At 33.9% G+C, this 19,293-nt stretch overlaps 2 protein-coding genes across 4 annotated transcripts; one reads left to right on the top strand and one right to left on the bottom strand.

Moving 5' to 3' along the window:
- Positions 1-2,553: 2,553 nt before the first annotated feature.
- On the bottom strand, positions 2,554-12,171 carry LOC113117803 (abscission/NoCut checkpoint regulator-like). 3 transcript variants are annotated; one of them, XM_026286727.1, is made up of 11 exons: positions 11,979-12,171; positions 11,779-11,900; positions 11,650-11,703; positions 11,120-11,283; positions 9,944-10,095; positions 9,753-9,858; positions 8,493-8,711; positions 7,423-7,499; positions 6,241-6,345; positions 5,946-6,133; positions 2,554-2,836 (listed from the first exon to the last, which is right to left on the bottom strand). In XM_026286727.1, the coding sequence occupies exons 1-11, from the start codon at positions 12,030-12,032 to the stop codon at positions 2,755-2,757; spliced, it is 1,323 nt and encodes a 440-aa protein (XP_026142512.1). In that variant the 5' UTR covers positions 12,033-12,171; the 3' UTR covers positions 2,554-2,754. The 3 variants fall into 3 exon arrangements, with proteins under 3 accessions (XP_026142512.1, XP_026142513.1, XP_026142514.1); XM_026286728.1 differs by having other exon boundaries at positions 9,944-10,086; XM_026286729.1 differs by lacking the exon at positions 11,979-12,171 and having other exon boundaries at positions 11,640-11,703.
- Positions 12,172-12,589: 418 nt separating this feature from the next.
- On the top strand, positions 12,590-16,251 carry bub1bb (BUB1 mitotic checkpoint serine/threonine kinase Bb). Its single transcript, XM_026286736.1, has 9 exons — positions 12,590-12,758; positions 13,002-13,156; positions 13,324-13,383; positions 13,738-13,882; positions 13,961-14,157; positions 14,269-14,441; positions 14,520-14,704; positions 14,781-14,878; positions 15,750-16,251. Exons 2-9 carry the CDS (start codon positions 13,017-13,019, stop codon positions 16,018-16,020), a joined length of 1,269 nt encoding a protein of 422 aa, XP_026142521.1. The 5' UTR covers positions 12,590-12,758; positions 13,002-13,016; the 3' UTR covers positions 16,021-16,251.
- Positions 16,252-19,293: the final 3,042 nt, after the last annotated feature.

Raw genomic sequence — 19,293 nt, 5'->3', positions numbered from 1 at the left:
AAACTTTAACAGCACTTGAAATCTCTCTGACCGCAGGACTTTATCAACGGTCTGCTGTACAGGATAAAGGGGCTGAGGAAGATGTCAGGATCTCTGAAGAAATAGTGTAAGATCAAAGGCATTTTTAAAGATAATGAGAAGCACGTGGCCCCGCCCTTAACCCCGCCCCTGAAAACCACAAGCCCCGCCCACACCCTCCTGTCTGTAGAGCACACATGGACAATGAATCTTCCACGAAACAGTTATCTTAGACCAACTAATAATTCTGCTTACAGTTCTCCTCCAGGCTCCACAGATCAAATGGCCTACTCGCATATTTCATTACTCAATTCATGGATGGCTTTTTTGTTTGTTATTTTGATTTGTGACATGTACATTACTGTTCCCCCTATTTATTATAATTACATATATATTCTTGTTCTGGACAAGTGTTTGTATGCCACATAATAAACACATCTCTTTCTCAAGATTTTAGATGAAAAGCATAGACACAGTTCTTGCTATAAATTCAGAATCTAAGATATCTTTCTTACATTCTGCCGTTGTTTGATTTCAGGTTTAAAATGAGATATTAATGCATGACAATTAATACCGTCTCTGAAGTATTATTCTACGTGAGAAAATAGAAAAATATGCATCTTTCATAACACTTTTATCACTAAACATAACAAAAACATGAATTCAGCATGAAATGCATCAATATTGCCGTATTGCATTTATTTATCCTGTATCACCTCATGCATATTTATGTTTGGTGATATTTAGATGATTTACATCCATAATGCATGACTCCAAACACATCCATCGGCACTAATTAGCCCCATTTAAACACTTTATGGCTCAAAGAACAAACATTTACTGAAGAACTTGCAAAAATACAAATGCTTTTAAACCCTCTGATGCTTTTTGATTATAAATATAATGTGTTTGTTTTTATAAACCGGCTTTAGTGAATCAACAGCATGTCAACAGATTCTATCTGTAACCCACAATATTCTTCTAATGTATATTTACATTTGATTAAAGCTTTTAAAGTCCTTAAATGAAATGAGTTTTAAAAGGAGATGGTGGTTAAACAGTTTAACAGAACACAAAACTCCAGTGCGTGATTCCAGTCAACGATAAAACACAAGAAAACACGCAGGGTAATACAATCAGTAAGGCCGGAGAACACTAAAGTGCATGTTTGTGGGTAATAAAGAGAAAATATGGTTGTGAAGGTTAACTTTTATGCCCACATTACTGGGTTTAGTCATTAACCCTCAGCTGTTTACTGAGATGATGATGTGTTGAAGGTGTGAATCAGTGACGAACGTGTTTGCACTAACATACAGAACTGCGTAGTCTTGAGGATATATATATATAAAGAAGAAAAAAAATTCATTAAAGGATAATGTTCAAAATAAAATATAAGTATCATGCTCTAAATAAAGTAAAAATAATACAAAATAAAAGTAAAATAAAATACAGGTAATGCTAAAAATAAGTTAAAAGTAATATAATATAAAGTAAAATACAGTTGTAAAGCTGAAAATAAAAAGTTATATAAAATAAAAATAAAATAAAATACAAGTATAATACTCAAAACAAAAGTTAAAGAAAAAATACCGGTAATGCTAAAAATAAGTTAAAAGTAATATAAAGTAAAATAAAAAATACAGGTGTAAAGCTGTAAATAAAGTAAAAAGTACTATAAAATAAAAATAAAATACAAGTATAATACTCAAAATAAAAGTGAAATAATAAAGGTAACGCTAAAAATAAGTTAAAAGTAAAAAATATCTAACATAATATTAAGATTTATTTCTGTGAATAACATTAAATTATAAGTAAAATAAAATAAAATCCAACATAAAATTAAGATGCAATTCTCTAAATAACATTAAATTAAATGAAAATAAAATAAAGGACAAGTATAATACAATAAAAGTAAAATAAAATACAGGTGTAATGATTAAAATAAAATCATATGAAATGAAAATCATGATGAGGCTTTTTAGGGTACGACTACATCTTGGTGTGTGATGTCATTACAGAATGTGTGTGGGTTAAAGGACAAACACTGGCTTACTGTACACACACACACACACGCGCACACACACACAGACGGACACACACACACACACACACACACACGTTAACGAGGTCATAAAATAATGATACAGTAAAGCAGCTGATATGCTGATATATGCTTTGATTAACTCAGTGTACAGCTCACGTCTTACACACACACACACACACACACACACACACACACACACACACACAGAAACACAGCAAGTACAAGACAATGGAGTCCTGTGTCTTCATCATAAATGACTTCCTCTCATCCTCAATCCTCACCTCTCAATTACTCATCACAACATGGAAACAGCAGCAAACACAAGAACAGCTTCTAAAGAAACAAGATCAGACTCTACAGACGGAAACAGACAGGAAGTCCTCAAAAAACCTGAACGCAATGATATGAATGCATGCACTGTGATGCAATCAGAGGTTACAGTTCAGCAAACATGAACGAGAGTGAGGGGGATGCAGAACACAAAACCATCACTAGTTCTCCAGCGTTTTATTGAGGTTTTATATTTATTTACAGACAGTCGTTTCACAAAGATCTTACCGAAGCAATCATTTCTCAAGAGTTTAACAAAAGCTTTGAAGCATCTCGAGTCTAAGGCCGCTGTGTTTGCAGAAACATTGAGGAGATTTTATGATTCTTTTCTTATTTTCTGAAGTGAAATGATGGTGGAGGCTTCAGGCGTTCTTCTTGTCTTTCTTAGGAGCTGTGTAAGAGGAAGTGCGATGCTCTTTTCTGTCGTATTTGTCGTGGCCTTCTCTGTGGAAGAATGAAAGACAACTTTCACACGCTGCTCATTTCACTCAGAGAACTGAGATTCAGATGAAATATAATAAATCTGACTGGGGAAGATGTGCCATAACCGTTTAGAATAAAAATAACATGCTTTGGTAAATCATATTTCACAGTACAATATGAGACAGTAAGTCATAATACATCATAATTATGATTTACCAAACATTATATGAGCATTTAAGTCATAATTTCATGTTTTATTTCATGTTAAGGTCTTATTTGGTAATTATGACTTTTTATCTCATAATTATAACTTGTTTTGACTTTCATAATTATGACTTTTCAACATTTCATGTCATAATTATGAGTTTTTTACTTTTTTGATAACAACTTTGTCTCATTCTTTGACTAACTATATCACAACAATAATAATAATAATAATATATCATAATAATTTGTTGTCATATTTATGACTTTTCAACTTATTTGGTAATTATGACTTTTTATCTCATAATTATAACTTGTTTTGACTTTCATAATTATGTCATAATTATGACTTTTGATAACACATTTTATTTAATATTTTATGAATAACTATATTATAATTATTTTTAAAGTAATAATACATAAATATTACTTTTTTGATAATTAAGACTTTTTATCTCATAGTTATGGCTTAATATATCAATTTCAACATTATGGGCCCTATCTTGCACCCAGCGCAATTGACTTTGTACACCGACGCATGTGTCATTCCTATTTTGCACCCGCGCAAAGCGCGCTTTTCCCTCCACAGAAGCACGTCGCTAAACTAGTGAATGAACTTGCGCTCCCTGGGCGGTTCAGCGCAAAAAAGGAGGCGTGTTCCGGCGCAAACAATCCCTGGTGCTATTTTGCTGTTCCATTAAACAATTGCGCCACTGACCAGAAAAAACCTAGTCTAAAGTCAGTGGCGCGTTGCGCGTTGTTCATTATGCTATTTTAAGGGCGCATGCTTGACCATAATGTATAGCGTGCACAACGCGCATACACTTTGCTCATGTAATCTACACAGATGCAACAGTTATTTTTGCAAATCATAAACTGTTACACTAAAAAAAAATATTAACACATGAGATGACGGAAATCATTGTGGTGTGCCACGAAGATGTGAAAAAATAGGCATAAATCTAGCTTACAAATTATTCAGGCTAATTGTAGTAATTAAGGATCAGACCTGTTTGCCCAATAGTGGCAAGACATATAGGCTATGTAAGGACATCTGACAAATATGTTTGTCCGTCAAGAACCAGGAAAAAAATCGATGAAACAATTGTGGCTATTTCCTCCCACGCCTGTTTAACCGACGCTATTTTGGGTGGGTTTCTCCCATCCCCATATAACACAACTTCTCTGTCTTTCAGTGCTCTTACAAGAACATCAGTCTCCTCGGCTGTGAACCGCTCCTGGCGTGCGCCTGGTAAATACGCCATAATAATAGCAATCCATAATGGAACTTGCGCACCTGCTTTTAAAGGGAATGTTGGATGACGCTCTGATTGGTTTATTTCACGTTACGCCCAAACCACACCTATGAATAATGAAGCTACTTCAGACCAACCCATTTTAGATTTGCGCCGGGCGCAAGAGCCATTTATCCAGCCGGGAAAATAGCAACAGCGCCGAGACCCGCCCACAAAGTTACTTGCGCTTCGCGCTTTGACACTTGCGTTTCAGATCGTTTAAATAGGGCCCATTATCACAGTTTTGACTAACTATATCATAATTCTGTTTTTCATGTCATAGTTATGACTTTTCAACTTTTATAAGCTTATTATTTGATAATTTAGATTTTTTTCTCAAAACAGACTTGTCAATTAGTAAGACTTCCTGTCAACTTTATATTTAATAGTTGTGTAAATCATACAAATGAAAATAATTAGTACATCATAATTTTGATTTTTTATATTATAATTATGACGTCAATTTTTAATCCCATAATTATGTGTTTTTATCTCACAGTTATTAATTATTATTTCTATAATATCGACCTTTTGTCATAACTTTGACTTTTTTTCTCATTATTATAACGTAGTATATCATGGTTTCACTGTCATAATTATGTCTTTTCAACATTTAATGTCATAATTATGATATTTTGACTTTTTTAATAACAACTTTGACGAATACTTTATGACTAATTATATCATAATAATAATTTCTAAAGTCATAATTATGATTTTTTTTTTTACTTTTTTTTGTTAATTACGTCTTTTTATCCCATAGTTATGGCTTAGTGTATCAATTTTGACATTAAATCACATAGTTATGATTAACTATATCATAATTATTTATTTGTTTTTATTACATAATTATGACTTTTCAACTTTTATAAGCTTTTCTCAAAATAGAAATAAGATTTCCTAAATTATGATTGATTTTGTCAATTATAACTTAGCATATCATGGTTTTGACATGGTCATAATTAAATCTTTTCAACCTTTCACGTCATAATTACGAGTTTTTGACTTTTTCGATAATGATTTTATCTCATATCTTATGACTGAATATCTTATAACAATTATTTTAAGTCATATTTATGACTTTTCAAACGGTCATGTCATAAATATGACTTTTTTTTTATAATTACGTCTTTTTATCTCATAGTTATGGCTTAGTATATCAATCTCCAAATTATATCACATAGTTATGACTAACTATATCATAATTATGATTTATGTCAAAATTATGACTTTTCAACTTTTATTAATCTTTTTATATGATAGTTATGACTCTTCATTATCTCATAATAGACTTGTGTCAAGCATTTCACAGTTGTGTATATCATACCAATGACAATAATTAGAAATCACAATTTTTGAGTTTATAATCATAATTATGACGTAAACATTTGATGTTATAACAACGACTGACTTTTTCTCATAATTATGATTTAAGAAATTTGACTTACAATTATGATTTCCCAAAGCTTGGCTTTCTTTCTTACGAGCAAAGCATTGCAAATGTAAGGAATCATATGCTAGAATATATTTCTTACAGCGCTAGAGGACTCCTGAGTATGAGTACTAGTCCTACTGATGCTCATCTTAGTACACACTACTGAAAACAGCACGAGAACTGAGCCGAACGTCACCTGAAGCAGCGAGCGCAGAACAGATCCCGCTCGCACGTGTGGCAGCGTATGACAGCGTCCTGATTACAGATGCAGCACCACGCCAGCTCTTCATCATCATCATCATCCTCATCACGGTCTCCATCGTCTAAGCGGCGGATCTGTGAGACCGCAGCTGCTGGCTTTGATTTCGAGCGCGGCGCTGAGAGCTTCAACACAAACGGAGAAATAATGCACCATTCAGAAGACAGACTAGACTCTCTGTCTGTCTTTAGCATGTGTTGGTGTGATGCACACGCGTGTGTAGGGCTGTTACCGCTGTGTTCCTGCTGGACGTGTCCGTCTCTCTGTTCATCCGGCCGCTGGTCTCTGGTGGGATGTTGTAGCCGCTGGCTTCATCTAGAGCTGCTTCCTCTGATAACTGAACGAGTGACAATCAAACACACACTGACCTCTGCTGGTGGTTATGAGAAGTGCAGCAGCTTTTCATTTCCTGATTTAGCATTTTCGACTTTTTGTCATAATTACGACTATCTATCTCATAGTTCTGACTTGTGTTATAAACATGACTTTTCAGGTCATAATTATGACTTAGTTTTTAATAATTTTGAGCTGTTATATGTCAAGCTTTTTTTATTGTTATGTCCTAATTAAAAGACTTTGTCTCAAAGTTGACTTAGAATTAAATCAAAATTTTAAATTTATATCATTATGACTTACAAAGTCATTTTTTTTTTACTTTGTCATCATTATTAATATTTATCTCATAGTTGACTCTGTGTAGATTTCATTTTTTTTGTAATAATGACTTTTCTTTTTTACTTTTAAAACAAATTTGTATTTAATAATTTTGACCTTGTACCTCATAATTATGAAAACATAATTCTATGTTATAATTATGACTTTGTATGTCATTTTTTATTTCTACGTCAATAATTATGACTATTTATCTCATTGTTTTGACTTAGTGCGTTATAATTTGTAATTTTTTCATTATAACTGTTCATCTCATAGTTAACTTTGTGTCATAATTTCGACTTTCCATCTCATAGTTAGGACTTAACAGTCATATTTTACTTTTATGTAATAATTATGACAATTTTTCTATGCATATCTTAAATCAAACTTTCTATCTCATAGTTATGACTTCAATTATCCCATAACTATGACTCGTTATCTCATAATTATGACTTATTAGTTCACAATGTAGATGTTTTAACGTGAAATATGTTAGAATACACATAACTGTCCGAAGTTTGGGAATGATGTCTTGATGAAAACTTGACGAATGAAAACTCTTAAATTTGAGCTGCTTCTTTGTATGGACATTAAGAAAAATTGAATAAATGAATAACTTGAGTTCAGTACATGCATGCAAACTTCAGACTGACTCTGCAATGACTTGCTGCATGAAAAAAGTGATTAAACTTTGAGTGCAAACACGGTCTTCTCTGATTTCTAGTAGGAATCTTGTTTTGATATTATTAGTATCCCAGACCTGCTTCATCACTCTGCTGATGGCCTCTTCCTCCGTCTCCTCGTCACTGTCAGGATGCTGGAAATCTGACAGTCCGACTGAACAAACACAGAAACACGGCTGTATTACACAGCTACTATTAATACAATGGAAAATTCATTGGATAAAACCTGCTCTCTCCTGCTTTCTCCAGTAATGCAACCTCGATGCTTCATCAAAAAATGTAAAGTCAAAATTCGAGAACGTATGAGATTTTTATCGTGAAGAGAATATAAAAGAAAAAATGCATTGATAAAATGATCACTTTTAGACTTTCTTTTAAAGTCTGCATTAAATTATAATTGAGGCCATTTATTTTTATAGTGCATGTGACTTTTTGTGAACACTTCATCTATGATTTTCTTCCATTATATATAACGTATTTTCCAGACTATAAGTCACACTTTTTTCATAGTTTGGCTGGTCCTGCGACTTATAGTCAGGTGCGACTTGTTTATCAAAATTAATTTAGAACCATGAACCAATAGAAAACATTACCGTCTCCAGCCGCCAGAGGGCGCTCTGTGCTGCTCAGTGCTGCTGTAGTCTACACTGAAGACATAGAGCGCCCTCTGGCGGCTGGAGACGGTAATGTTTTCTATTGGTTCATGGTTCTAAATTCATGTGACTTGTATATGTTTTTTTCCTCATCATGACGTATTTTTGGACTGATGCGACTTATACTCAGTTGCGAAAAATACGGTAGGTTTTTATTTTTTAAAACCTTTTTTGACTGTTACCTTCATATTAATTAATGCATTATTTATTTATTTGAATAAAATTTAATTTCATCTGATTTAATCCAATGCAATAATAAGACAAATTATTATTAATTCCAATCAAATGTTTAGAATTCATTTTTGAAAGTAAAAATTTTTTTGTTCAACAGCAATTGGTCAGAGATGTCTAGAAAAGCCAACTTTAAGAAAGCAAATTGCACTAGAAAGTGATTTTGATTTCACTCCACCTGAAGGATGATGCACACTAATCTGGCATCCTTGCAATCTCACTCGTTATATTTCAGAGTTGAACTGAAGCGGATGTGAACGCACCCTGCTCAGGATCTCGTCCCTGCAGGAGAGCCAGTCTCTTGTTCATCTCCAGCATCTGCTGCTGGTTGTGTTTGTCTTTCTTCAGCTCCTGCATGGCCTCCTCAAGCACACGCCTCTTCTCCGCCTCCAGCTGTTTGATTGACAGCTCGCCGTCATCCACGTTCTTATTCACACCCCAGAGTTCTTGTTTATTGAGATCGTTTAATGGTCTTTCTGTATCTACACAATTCAGAGAACACTGAGAAATTACATCATACGTTCCCCAGTTAAACAAGCACAGTAAGACACATACGTTTCCTGAAATATTACACTTAAATATGCAAATGATCTAATTAAATATGCACATACATTTCCAGGAAAGAATTTTAAAGATTGTATCAAGCCAAGTTTCCAAAATTCTTTCACATTATTATATTTTTCCAAATACTATAGTATTTATTTGTTTATTAAATTATTATTTTTGTAATCCATTTTATTTTCATTGAATCTAACATAATATAATTTGTCAAAAAAATTATTCTAATCAATTTTCTATCATTTATTTAATCAAATTGATTTTATTCAACAGACAAAATAAATATATTTTCATTATGTTTTTATAAATAAAATGTTACATAATGTGAAACCATGAATAAATGAAAAAAAGATTTATAAAAAAAAATCCAGAAAAGAAAAATCTTCTGAAAAAAATAAAAAAATAAATAATAATAAAAAATAATTATAATAAAATAAAATAAAATAAAAAAACTAAACAAAATTAAATTAGATTAAAAGAAAAAATAACAATAATAATAAAAAAATAAAGAAAACTAATAAAATAAAATAAAATAAAATGTTTGGTGTATGTAAATGCTGCTGTAGTGCAGAGAAAACTGCCAGTCTTTAAAGATATGAATTGCAACTGAAAATCATTGATGCTATAGATAAACTGCAATACAATAACTACTTAAATACTTATTTTGAATTCTTTCCCCTAGTCTTAAATAAGATGTTAAATAAGCAAAATAGATTAAAGAACAATGCTTTTGCATCAACCACCACAGTAAAATAATCATAACATATGATGCTGTGACGCTTACTCTTAATCTAGTATTCATTGTTTAATAAACTCAGGATGCTTAATCATTTATCTTGTGTCCTAAAATCAATTTAAATATGCACTTGAAATTGCAATGCATTATTCATCATAAAACTAAATGGGGATATTAAAATGCAAAACTGAAAAAATAAATAAATATGCAATTAAAATGCTGAAAGTACCCTCTGAAGACGTCTGCTGGTTATCAATAGCAACTTCTTCCGTCATCTGTGAGATCAGGTCATTGGTCTGCTCCGTCTGAGTCCTGCTGTCGGGCGGCTGATGAACCTGCACACATTGAACATCAGAGCTGCGTCACTCATGGAGAAACTCTTCTGAAGAGCGTCTGTAGTGAAGGGTGATGTTTGGGTACAGGCCGTGGGGCTTGAGCGGGCGAGGGTCGTCCCTGCAGCGCGGCCAGACGCTCCTCCATGTCTTTAGCAGACGGCACGGACTGAAGCGGGGCTTTTAAAGCAGCGAGACGAGACTCCAGCTCCTTCTCTGACGGGATGGACTCTGATAACACTGAGACACACATCAGGGACACAGAAGGTCATCGGGTTTGTTTAATCTTCTGCTATTTATTTATTTTTTTTGCTTTGAGAAAGCCACTTTTAAAGGCGCTGTACTAGCGATTAATCGCGATTAATCCAAAATAAAAGTTTTTGTTTACATTATATATTTATACACACATGCATGTATATATTTCAGAAAAATAGGTTATGTTTATAGATTACATATATTTATTTATAATATAAATTATATTAATATATATAAATATAGACATGTAAATATTTTCTAAATATTTCAAAACTTTTATTTTGTATGCGATTAATCACGATTAATCGGTTGACAGCACTAATTTTTACCAGTTATTTTAGTATCACTGATATACTATTATATTTTTATTAATTATTAAGATTTTTATTTTTATATTTTTCGTTTTCATTTTAATATTAGTTATTGTTGTAGTCGTTTTTTATATGCCTATATAGTTAATCGTATTTAATATACATTTTTGAATCGTATACTGTTTATTAAGTTTATTAATGTTTTAAACTTAAACTAATAAAACAATAGACATGTTTCCTTGGCAAATAGCTGAAATGAAATTATTCAAAGCTGACATAAAATATTAATATTATAAATATTCCTAAAATATTAATTGGAAAATATTCTGCTTCTATTGAGTTAACTTTATTTTATTTTATTTTTTGATTAAATGTATTTATTTTATCGAATTTTATAATTTATTTTATAAATGAAAATCATGACATTAATGTGTATAACATCTTAATATCTCAAAAATCATCTTTAAGTCACTTATCTCAAAATATTTCCTTCTCCCATTTAGATTTTTTGACGTTCATGAGCGGTTATAATTAAAATTTAAAACCAAAAAAAACTTTTGAAATGTTTTACTCTGCATGCAATAAATCTAGAATATATTAAAGTTTCACTTTTTGAAATAAGTTACATAAAAAAGACTGGATGATAAATAAGATTAGATTATATGAAAGATCAGAACGCAGTTTTGGACAGATCTTACTTGGCTTGGTTTCCTCTCTCAGCTTGTTGAGTCGTTCTGCGATGATCTGGTCCTCTTTACTGAGTCCTCTGGTTGAAATCAGACTCACAGAGCTGTTTTTTCCTCCCGCAGGTCTTGAAGGCTGATTCTGCGGAGCTTGTTTGGCTTCAAGAGCAGCAACTCGCCTGTAAGATGCCACAGATCTGGGTTTTATTCCATTGATATAGAAAGAATTGCATCTGATTCTGACTTTTTTCTCATGCAATTCTGACTTTTTTCTCATGCAATTCTGACTTTTTTTCAAATGCAATTCTGACTTTTTTCAAATGCAATTCTGACTTTTTTTCTCATGCAATTCTGACTTTTTTTCACATGCAATTCTGACTTTTTTTCCACATGCAAATCTGACTTTTTTTCTTGCAAGCGATTCTGAATTTTTTCTAGTGCAATTCTGACTTTTTTCTAGTGCAATTCTGAATTTTCTAGCAAGCAATTCTGAATTTCACATCAATAACTGCTGCATATGAAACGTGAGGCTTACAGATTCTTACTTTTTGTAGTTTTCAGGTGGGGACCATCTTCCAGCATCAGTCTGCTTACCTGAACTGCACAGAAAGATCTGTCAGTAGTGCATCAGTGAATATATAACCAGAGCTTAAACCTGTGTTTGACTTCCAGACCTGGTTAAGTTTCCATAACACTGTTTGCAGACTTTCTGCTGGCTGTTTCCAAATTTTGGCACCACAACATTGAATGTCAGACACCCAGAGCAGAAAGAATGGCCACAGTTTCTACACCCCAACTGCAAAACCACAAAACCAGGTCAAACATTTCAAATTAAGGTTGTGACTTGACTTAAGCTGTGTTTACATTTGCTAACCTCTTTTCTGAAGAGAGTGAACTTTGACGCACAGCCGTAACAACGGTTCTCCATATCGAGATTCTTCAGGGAAGCTTAAAAACAGAGCGTGACAAGAGAAAATAACATTTAGAAGCATACATTCAGTGTTTTTCTAAGCTATCAATTCCATTTCGCTTGAATCATAGCATGTAAACACAGGAAGCGCTGTGAGAACCGGGAGTTGCAGGGAAATGTAGTTTCCTCGACCGCGGCAATGGAAACTACAGTAGTTTGAGAAGATTTATATATGTGCAAAAGTGTAGAGGGCTTTAAGATATTATCATAAATACATGAAAGTACCTTAAAAGTAATTTTGTATGGAACGATAAAAACTGTTAAAGATTAAAGGTAGACGTAAAACTCACTTTCCCAGCATGCAACACGACGGCCACGTTCTTGCGCATTATCAGAATTCTTGACGAAAGACAATATTTGTCAAAAACAACATCGATATTAAGATACAATAAAATTTTGTTTATTTAAAAAAAACAGCAATAATAGTCTTTTGTTATTTTAGAGTAGCTCTAATTGGCTGTCGCGTGATCACGTGAGCGGCTCGCCCAATCGGAATCTCTTTGGCGCGCTTCCGGTTTTTGTTCAAATGTCTTTGCTCAGTCAACGTGAACACGAAGAGAGAACAAAATCACACAAGAGCGAGAAAAATATCAAATAAACACACATTTGTGCATTTTTGCTTGGTAGACTCACGTGGTTTGACACGAACAGAAGCATATTAAGGAGATTTCCGTCTGGGAACATGTAAGTTGTATTTGATTTCTGCAACATTAACGTTACGTGTTTTGTTTTGACTCGAACTGTGTTCAATATCAAACGCTTGTCTATGCTTTCACTGTGACTTTTCCCCACTATTTACTGCTTTGTTTCTTCAAGAGCCTTGATTTGATGCTTTTTAGGACATTGTGTTTACCTCACCCTGTTCTTATGAGTAACGTTAAGTAAATATTTCAAGATGATAAGTGCCATCTGTTTTTGTTGTTCTAGATCAGATCTCCAGCCATGGCAGAGTGTGATGCTGAATGGGAATTGTGTAAAGAAAATATCCAGCCTTTGAGACAAGGCCGGAGTGTATCAGCCCTGCAGCAGGCTCTGTGTCAGCAGCAGGAGGGAAACCACACGGCCCTTAACCAGAAGAAGCAGTGAGTGAGGCTTGAATTAACCCGTTAACTGCCACTGAACCCACCGGCGGGCCCACTTGCCATTACATGTTTAAAAACCGAGATAAGCTTGGGGTGTTTGGTAAACATGTTTTATAAAACAACCTCCTGTTCCTAAACCATTCATTGATGTTATTTTTATTTTTTAGAGCGTTTGAGTCTGAGCTGCGGCTGTATGATGGAGATGATCCTCTAGATGTTTGGGACAGGTATGGATTATTACGATGACCGATGCATTGCATGTTGATGTCTGATGCATTTAGTCATTTAGCAGACGCTTTTATCCAAAGTGATGGACGCAATCAAATCGAGAAAAGAGCAATGATATGCAAGTGCTAAAACAAGTCTCAGTTAGTTTAACTCCCAGTTGCATGTTATAAAGTCAGAATTGCAAGAAAAATCGTGAGGAAAAAGTTGCAATAACCTTTTTTTAATTCAGTGTCGGAAATGGGCTTCCATGAAATAGAGAGTGCTAGATTAAGAAGGTCAAATAAAGATATATATATCATTAGATATGAAAAAAAAAGCAATTCATGCAAAATTCTTATTTTATGTTAATGCAGGTACATTAAATGGACAAAGCAGACGTATCCACAAGGTGGAAAGGAGAGTAATTTGTCCGTGCTTCTTGAAAGAGCAGTTACACGCTTCACAGCCGACAAGAAATATCACAACGACGTTCGCTACATTGAGCTCTGGATCGAGTTTGTGAGTGACGAAGCGTCTAGAAGAATATCCAGATGGCATTACAGTGTTTTAAACATATCTGTTTGTGTTTCCTCGCAGGCAGAGGGCTGTTCTGACCCCATGGACGTCTTCCGCTACATGCAAGCTCAAGGCATCGGAACCATGCGAGCCGCGCTTTACATCGCCTGGTCTGAAGAGTACGAGAAGAGAGGGAACACAAAGATGGCGGACAGCGTGTTTCAGGACGGCATCAAGTGTGGAGCAGAACCCGTGGAGAAACTGCATGCATTTCACAGGTTCGGAAGCTTCAGGCTTTAAAGGGTTAAATCAGTGCATGCTATTCTAAAAACACAGTTTTAACAATTCGGAAAAGCCTTGCACTAGATGTATTCCTCGTTGATCTCCAGAGCTCTGCAGGCTCGTGCGTGCAGACAGATGATGTCATCCATGACCGATCCACAGCGAGACGATGAAGATGATGATGATGATGAGCCTCAGCGAGCATCACTGGCCGAGCTCAAAGCCAAAGGGAAGAAAAAGGCTGTGGTTCCCATCAACCGAGTGAAAGCATCGGTCGGATGTGAGTAGAAACTCGAGCTGTTTCTGTGTGTAACTCAGGAGTTTGATGCGATCACGCTGTTGTTGTTTTTCGTGTCAGATGCTCGCGGGCTTCAGTTTAAACAGCCGCTGGGGCCTAGACAGAACAGCCGCCTGGTGGTTTTCGATGAGAATAAAGCTTCCGAAACCGAGCCGCAGGAGCCCAAATTTGAGATCTGGACAGCAACACCTACTGCCCGAGCCAAAGAGAACGAACAGAAGCCTGAGAAGTGGACCAACGTGAAGGTGCGAGCGCAGGATGATAACGTTTGAAGCAGACTGTGATCTGACAGATCATTAAAAGCTAGATGTTTAATTGCAGATGCCTCTGAAGTCCAGATCGGGTCTCAGCGTCGCCGTTCCTCCTCCTAAACCCAGCTTCCAGCCGTTTGTGGAAGAGGACGACCAGCCTCCCGCTGTGTGAGTGTGACTCGGTTCAGCTCTTTATAATAGCACGCCATAATAAAGGGGTTTACACTGGGCTCTATGGAAAAGTTGAGGAAATAAAAAAATAATACAATTTGATCAAGTACTTGAGTTGGAAAATGCAGTAAATCTTATATTCTAGACATGTTTATAATAGAAAATTGGTCTTTATTTACTAGTATACTTGGTGTACTTTCAGTTGAGATTAATCTTATTTTGGGTCCGTGGCTTCTAAAAGAAAATAAATTTCGTATTTGTTATATGCATTTTCTGTTTGCATTTTTTTTTTTTGTTAAAGTTACTAATTTTATTGTCATTTTTATATGCCTTTAATTTTTCATTCAAATTAAGTTTTTATTTTAGTACTTGAAATGAATCTAAATAAATATTAGAAATGTAGGTTTTAAATATTTAATTATTTTAGTTACTAGAAATTTTATTTAAAGTAAATGAAATATATATATTTATTTATTTATTAGTTTATTTTTATGATTTATTTTTTAAAACCCGTTCCAGTGTTATTTCAGTATCATTAGAGTATTATTATGTTATATATAGTTTGAAATAATAATTGTCATTTTTATAATACCTATATTGTTTTTATTAATTATTATTTCTGTTTTAGTTATGTTAGTACTCAAAGTTAAATTCAACAAAGATGTGGAATGTTGCTTCAATTTAAAACAAGTTTTTTTTTTATATTTCACTTAAGTTAATGTCTATTTTGTTTAGTTTTCGTATTGGTTAATGATAATGCACTAATAAACGGACACAATAATAAGACCAGGCATATGCATTAAGTGCATCTGTTCACGTGCTTCTAGTTTCCGTGTACTGACCTGGTTCCCGTTATTTTTCCCCGCAGGACTCCGTGTAAAATCAACCCTGCGGTGAACTCGGTGCTGTCGGCCAGGAAGCCCTGCAGGCCGGAGCAGACGCCGCTGAAGATGCTGCAGGAGCGGATGCAGCTCCAGACGCAGGAGGATGGGAAGAGTCGAGAGCAGAGCATGTACTGCAGAGAGCTGCTGTACAGCGGAGCCAGCGAGTTCTGCTTCGAGGAGCTGCGGGCCGAGCGCTACCGACAGAAACACGCTCACAAACTACAGACCAAACCTGAGGAAGCCCATGCAAACTGATCTTAGATGACTGTAACAGTAGGCAGCTCACTCGTTATTCGTTGTAACCATTCCTGTGTTTTTGTACATACTTTTTATTTTGTATATACATACTTTTTGTAACACCACATTGTTTTGGGATTTTTTTTTTTTTTGCATGTTGCAAGACAAGCGTTTATGAATAGGCATTATATTGTCTTTTGTTTGTATGTGGTAATTAATGCTTCAATAAATGCATCTGGTTCCATAATACCAAACCTCTTTTGCACTTTGTCGCACACACACACACACACACTATCAGCAGTTTACTTGGAAGAAGATTATTAAATCATTTGTGGGATATTATAGTCTTTTATTGCAAAAACACTGCAGGGTGAGTTACACACTTAAGATTAATATGTAATTCCCTTTTTTATAATACATCTTATTTATTTTAACTTAACTACACCAAATTGAGATTATACTGCCTTGGCAACTAGCATTTTCTAAATATTTAGTAAAAAAAAAAAAAAAAAAGGTTTTGGTTTCATTAATATTTTAGCAAGAATATATTGTTTTTATTTATCATTTTGAGTTTATTTTATTTTCATTTTATTATTTTTCTGTTTACACAAACTTAGACATTTTGAAGTTTGTCATGTCTGTTTTTATTTCAGTGTTAGTTACTGAAGTTAAACAACAATTTTCCCTCTGCAACTAGCTTTTTCTAAATATTTTATTTTAGTTACCGTTTATTTTAAAATATATATTTTTTATGCTTTTAATTTTAGAAACGCCTCCGTTATTTAATTATTCTAAAATATATTGTATATATAAATGATTTTTTTATTATCCACTTTTTATTTTGATATTTCAGAAAACTCCAAAACTGTTCAAATATCTCTCAGCTATTCAGCGTTGATAAAACGTTCATTTATTATCATAAAATACTTTAGAAGTGTAAACATGCAGTATAATAAATTAAAAGTAAAATCAGTGGGTTGTACATAGACTGACCCATTAAATTATATGTAAACCTATATGATTTCTTCATATTAAATCATATATAGGTCTGTTTTTATTTTATTGTATTGTAATTAGCGTAATTTCTGGCATTTCTGCTGCGAACTAATTTTATAGCATCAAATATTTGATGATTCATCAGCCGACCCTCATTGTAATCTCATTAATTATTCATGAGCTGATTCTGACATGTCGATAACCGCTGATAATACGTCATTTATTTTCTTGCGGGAGACTTATGTGCAATAATTAAGTTAAAACCCATTAAAATGATTTAAAAATTCTGTTAAAAATATAGTTTAATCGATTCATCCTAATCACTCAAATAGCCAGGGGCCGATCTAGAAAAATACTGATGGGGTGGCGAGAAGGGGTCAGGAATTTTTGAGGGGTGGCAACATATGGCAGACGTATATACACTGAATTTAGTCACAGTTATCACAGTTTGATGATAAATAGTATGTGTGCACACTACAAAAGGACACAGCTATCATTTACAAACTTAATCTCATGCAATCAATGTCTTGCATTTGAAACAGTTCATATAAGAAATAAGTGACCAGACCCCATAAGCACCACACACTTACTAATGCATACAGTATGCATCCACATGTCATTAAGAGCATTATAAAAGGTTCAGTGTTATCAATATGTCAATTTATCATAAGAAACACAAGATTTTAACAGCCAAAGACATATACAGCTGGGGAGACTCAACTGGTTTTCTTCTGTTTAGTGTTAATCATCATCTAACTCAACCAGTCAAGAGCTACATTTAGACTTAGATGTTATATGAATATGGTCCTGAAGCATAGCTTTTATTAGCTGACAATAATCATAAATAAATAAACATTGTAGGCACAAATACAAATGTACTTTCAGAAATTGTTTCTGAAAAATATGGTGTTATTGTTTTGGCAAGTTTAAATTAAAACTTCTATGAAAACTTGTGTGATATTCCTTTAAAATAATGTTTTAGTAGATCTTTTAAGTATATTTTACTGTGCAATTTCTTACATAATTTCTTTGAGTTAGACCAAACTTTTATTTTGGTGGGTTGTAGACAGAGTTTCTGTGTTTTTTAATTAACTATTATTATTAGCTATTAGGCCTACTTGAAGTATAGCATACTCTACTGTGCAATAGTAGCCTACTATATTTCTGTTTGAATTTCTTCAAGTTATACCGAGATTTTATTTTGACAGGTTGTCGTAAAGACATTGGCGTTTCTGTCAGTCTGTGTATACGATACGAATGAATGACGATAGTTTTATCAAATGAAATGGTGAAATCCTCTCATAGCACACTGACGTGCACATGTGTAGCATACATCATGTGTTAATATAGTGAAGAGCTGAAAACACCACGCGTGCTTCAGTGTGTGTGTGTGTGTGTGTGTGTGTGTGTGTGTGTGTGTGTGTAGTAGAGTACACATTCCCAGAGACGTGTATAACAACACCTTCAGGGTCGCTGCTGGCCAGATGGGTGCACTAATCAGGACTGTATTGTTGTGCCCCCTTCCTCAAATATGATGATGGAAAAAAAAAATACTATAGGGGTGAAAAATAAATTTAATCAAATAAAAAACTAAATGAATAAATTGTATTATTTAAAAATCACAATTGTAGCTCTCGACATTTACCTGTGGCTATAACTTTATTATGACTCTAATTTATTTATTAGTTTCAAGCATTCAGAAATCATGCAAAAGGAAACTAAGCAGTTTTACTATGATAAAACCATGGTTTATTTTTGTAAGGGTTGTGATATGCAAATTTGTGTTGAATAAATTAAAGGCTGTGTAATCTATAGCAAAAAGGTGGCCAAAAATGAAAGATTTAGTGAATATTTGAATGAAATGTTTGGTCAGTAGCCTAAACAAGGATTTGATCGTCCTGTAAGTGTAACAGCAGCAATCACATGACATTTGTAATAACATGTACATAACATTGTTTATTTTGTATTTGCCTACATTATGTATTGTAACAGTGTTATTATTAACCAATCAGTATTGCCTCAATATTTTTTTATATAATGCATTTTAAGCCATTTTAAAGGCTATTGATGGCTTAAGTCTGTTTTTATAGCAACAACAACAAACACAGTATTAATACTTTGTAAATTACTAGAGTTTGGGGATCCCAAATCATTTGAATCAGTTCGGGAGCTCATAGCGGTTTCGCGAATCATTTGAATCAGTTCGGGAGCTCATAGCGGTTTCGCGAATCATTTGAGTCAATTCGGGAGTTCAAAGCGGAATCGCGAATCATTTGATTCAATTTGGGGATTGAA

Source organism: Carassius auratus, chromosome 17 (genome assembly GCF_003368295.1).
Source record: "Carassius auratus strain Wakin chromosome 17, ASM336829v1, whole genome shotgun sequence".
NCBI classification, from domain to species: Eukaryota; Metazoa; Chordata; class Actinopteri; order Cypriniformes; family Cyprinidae; genus Carassius; species Carassius auratus.
This window is presented reverse-complemented; position numbering and strand designations above follow the sequence as displayed.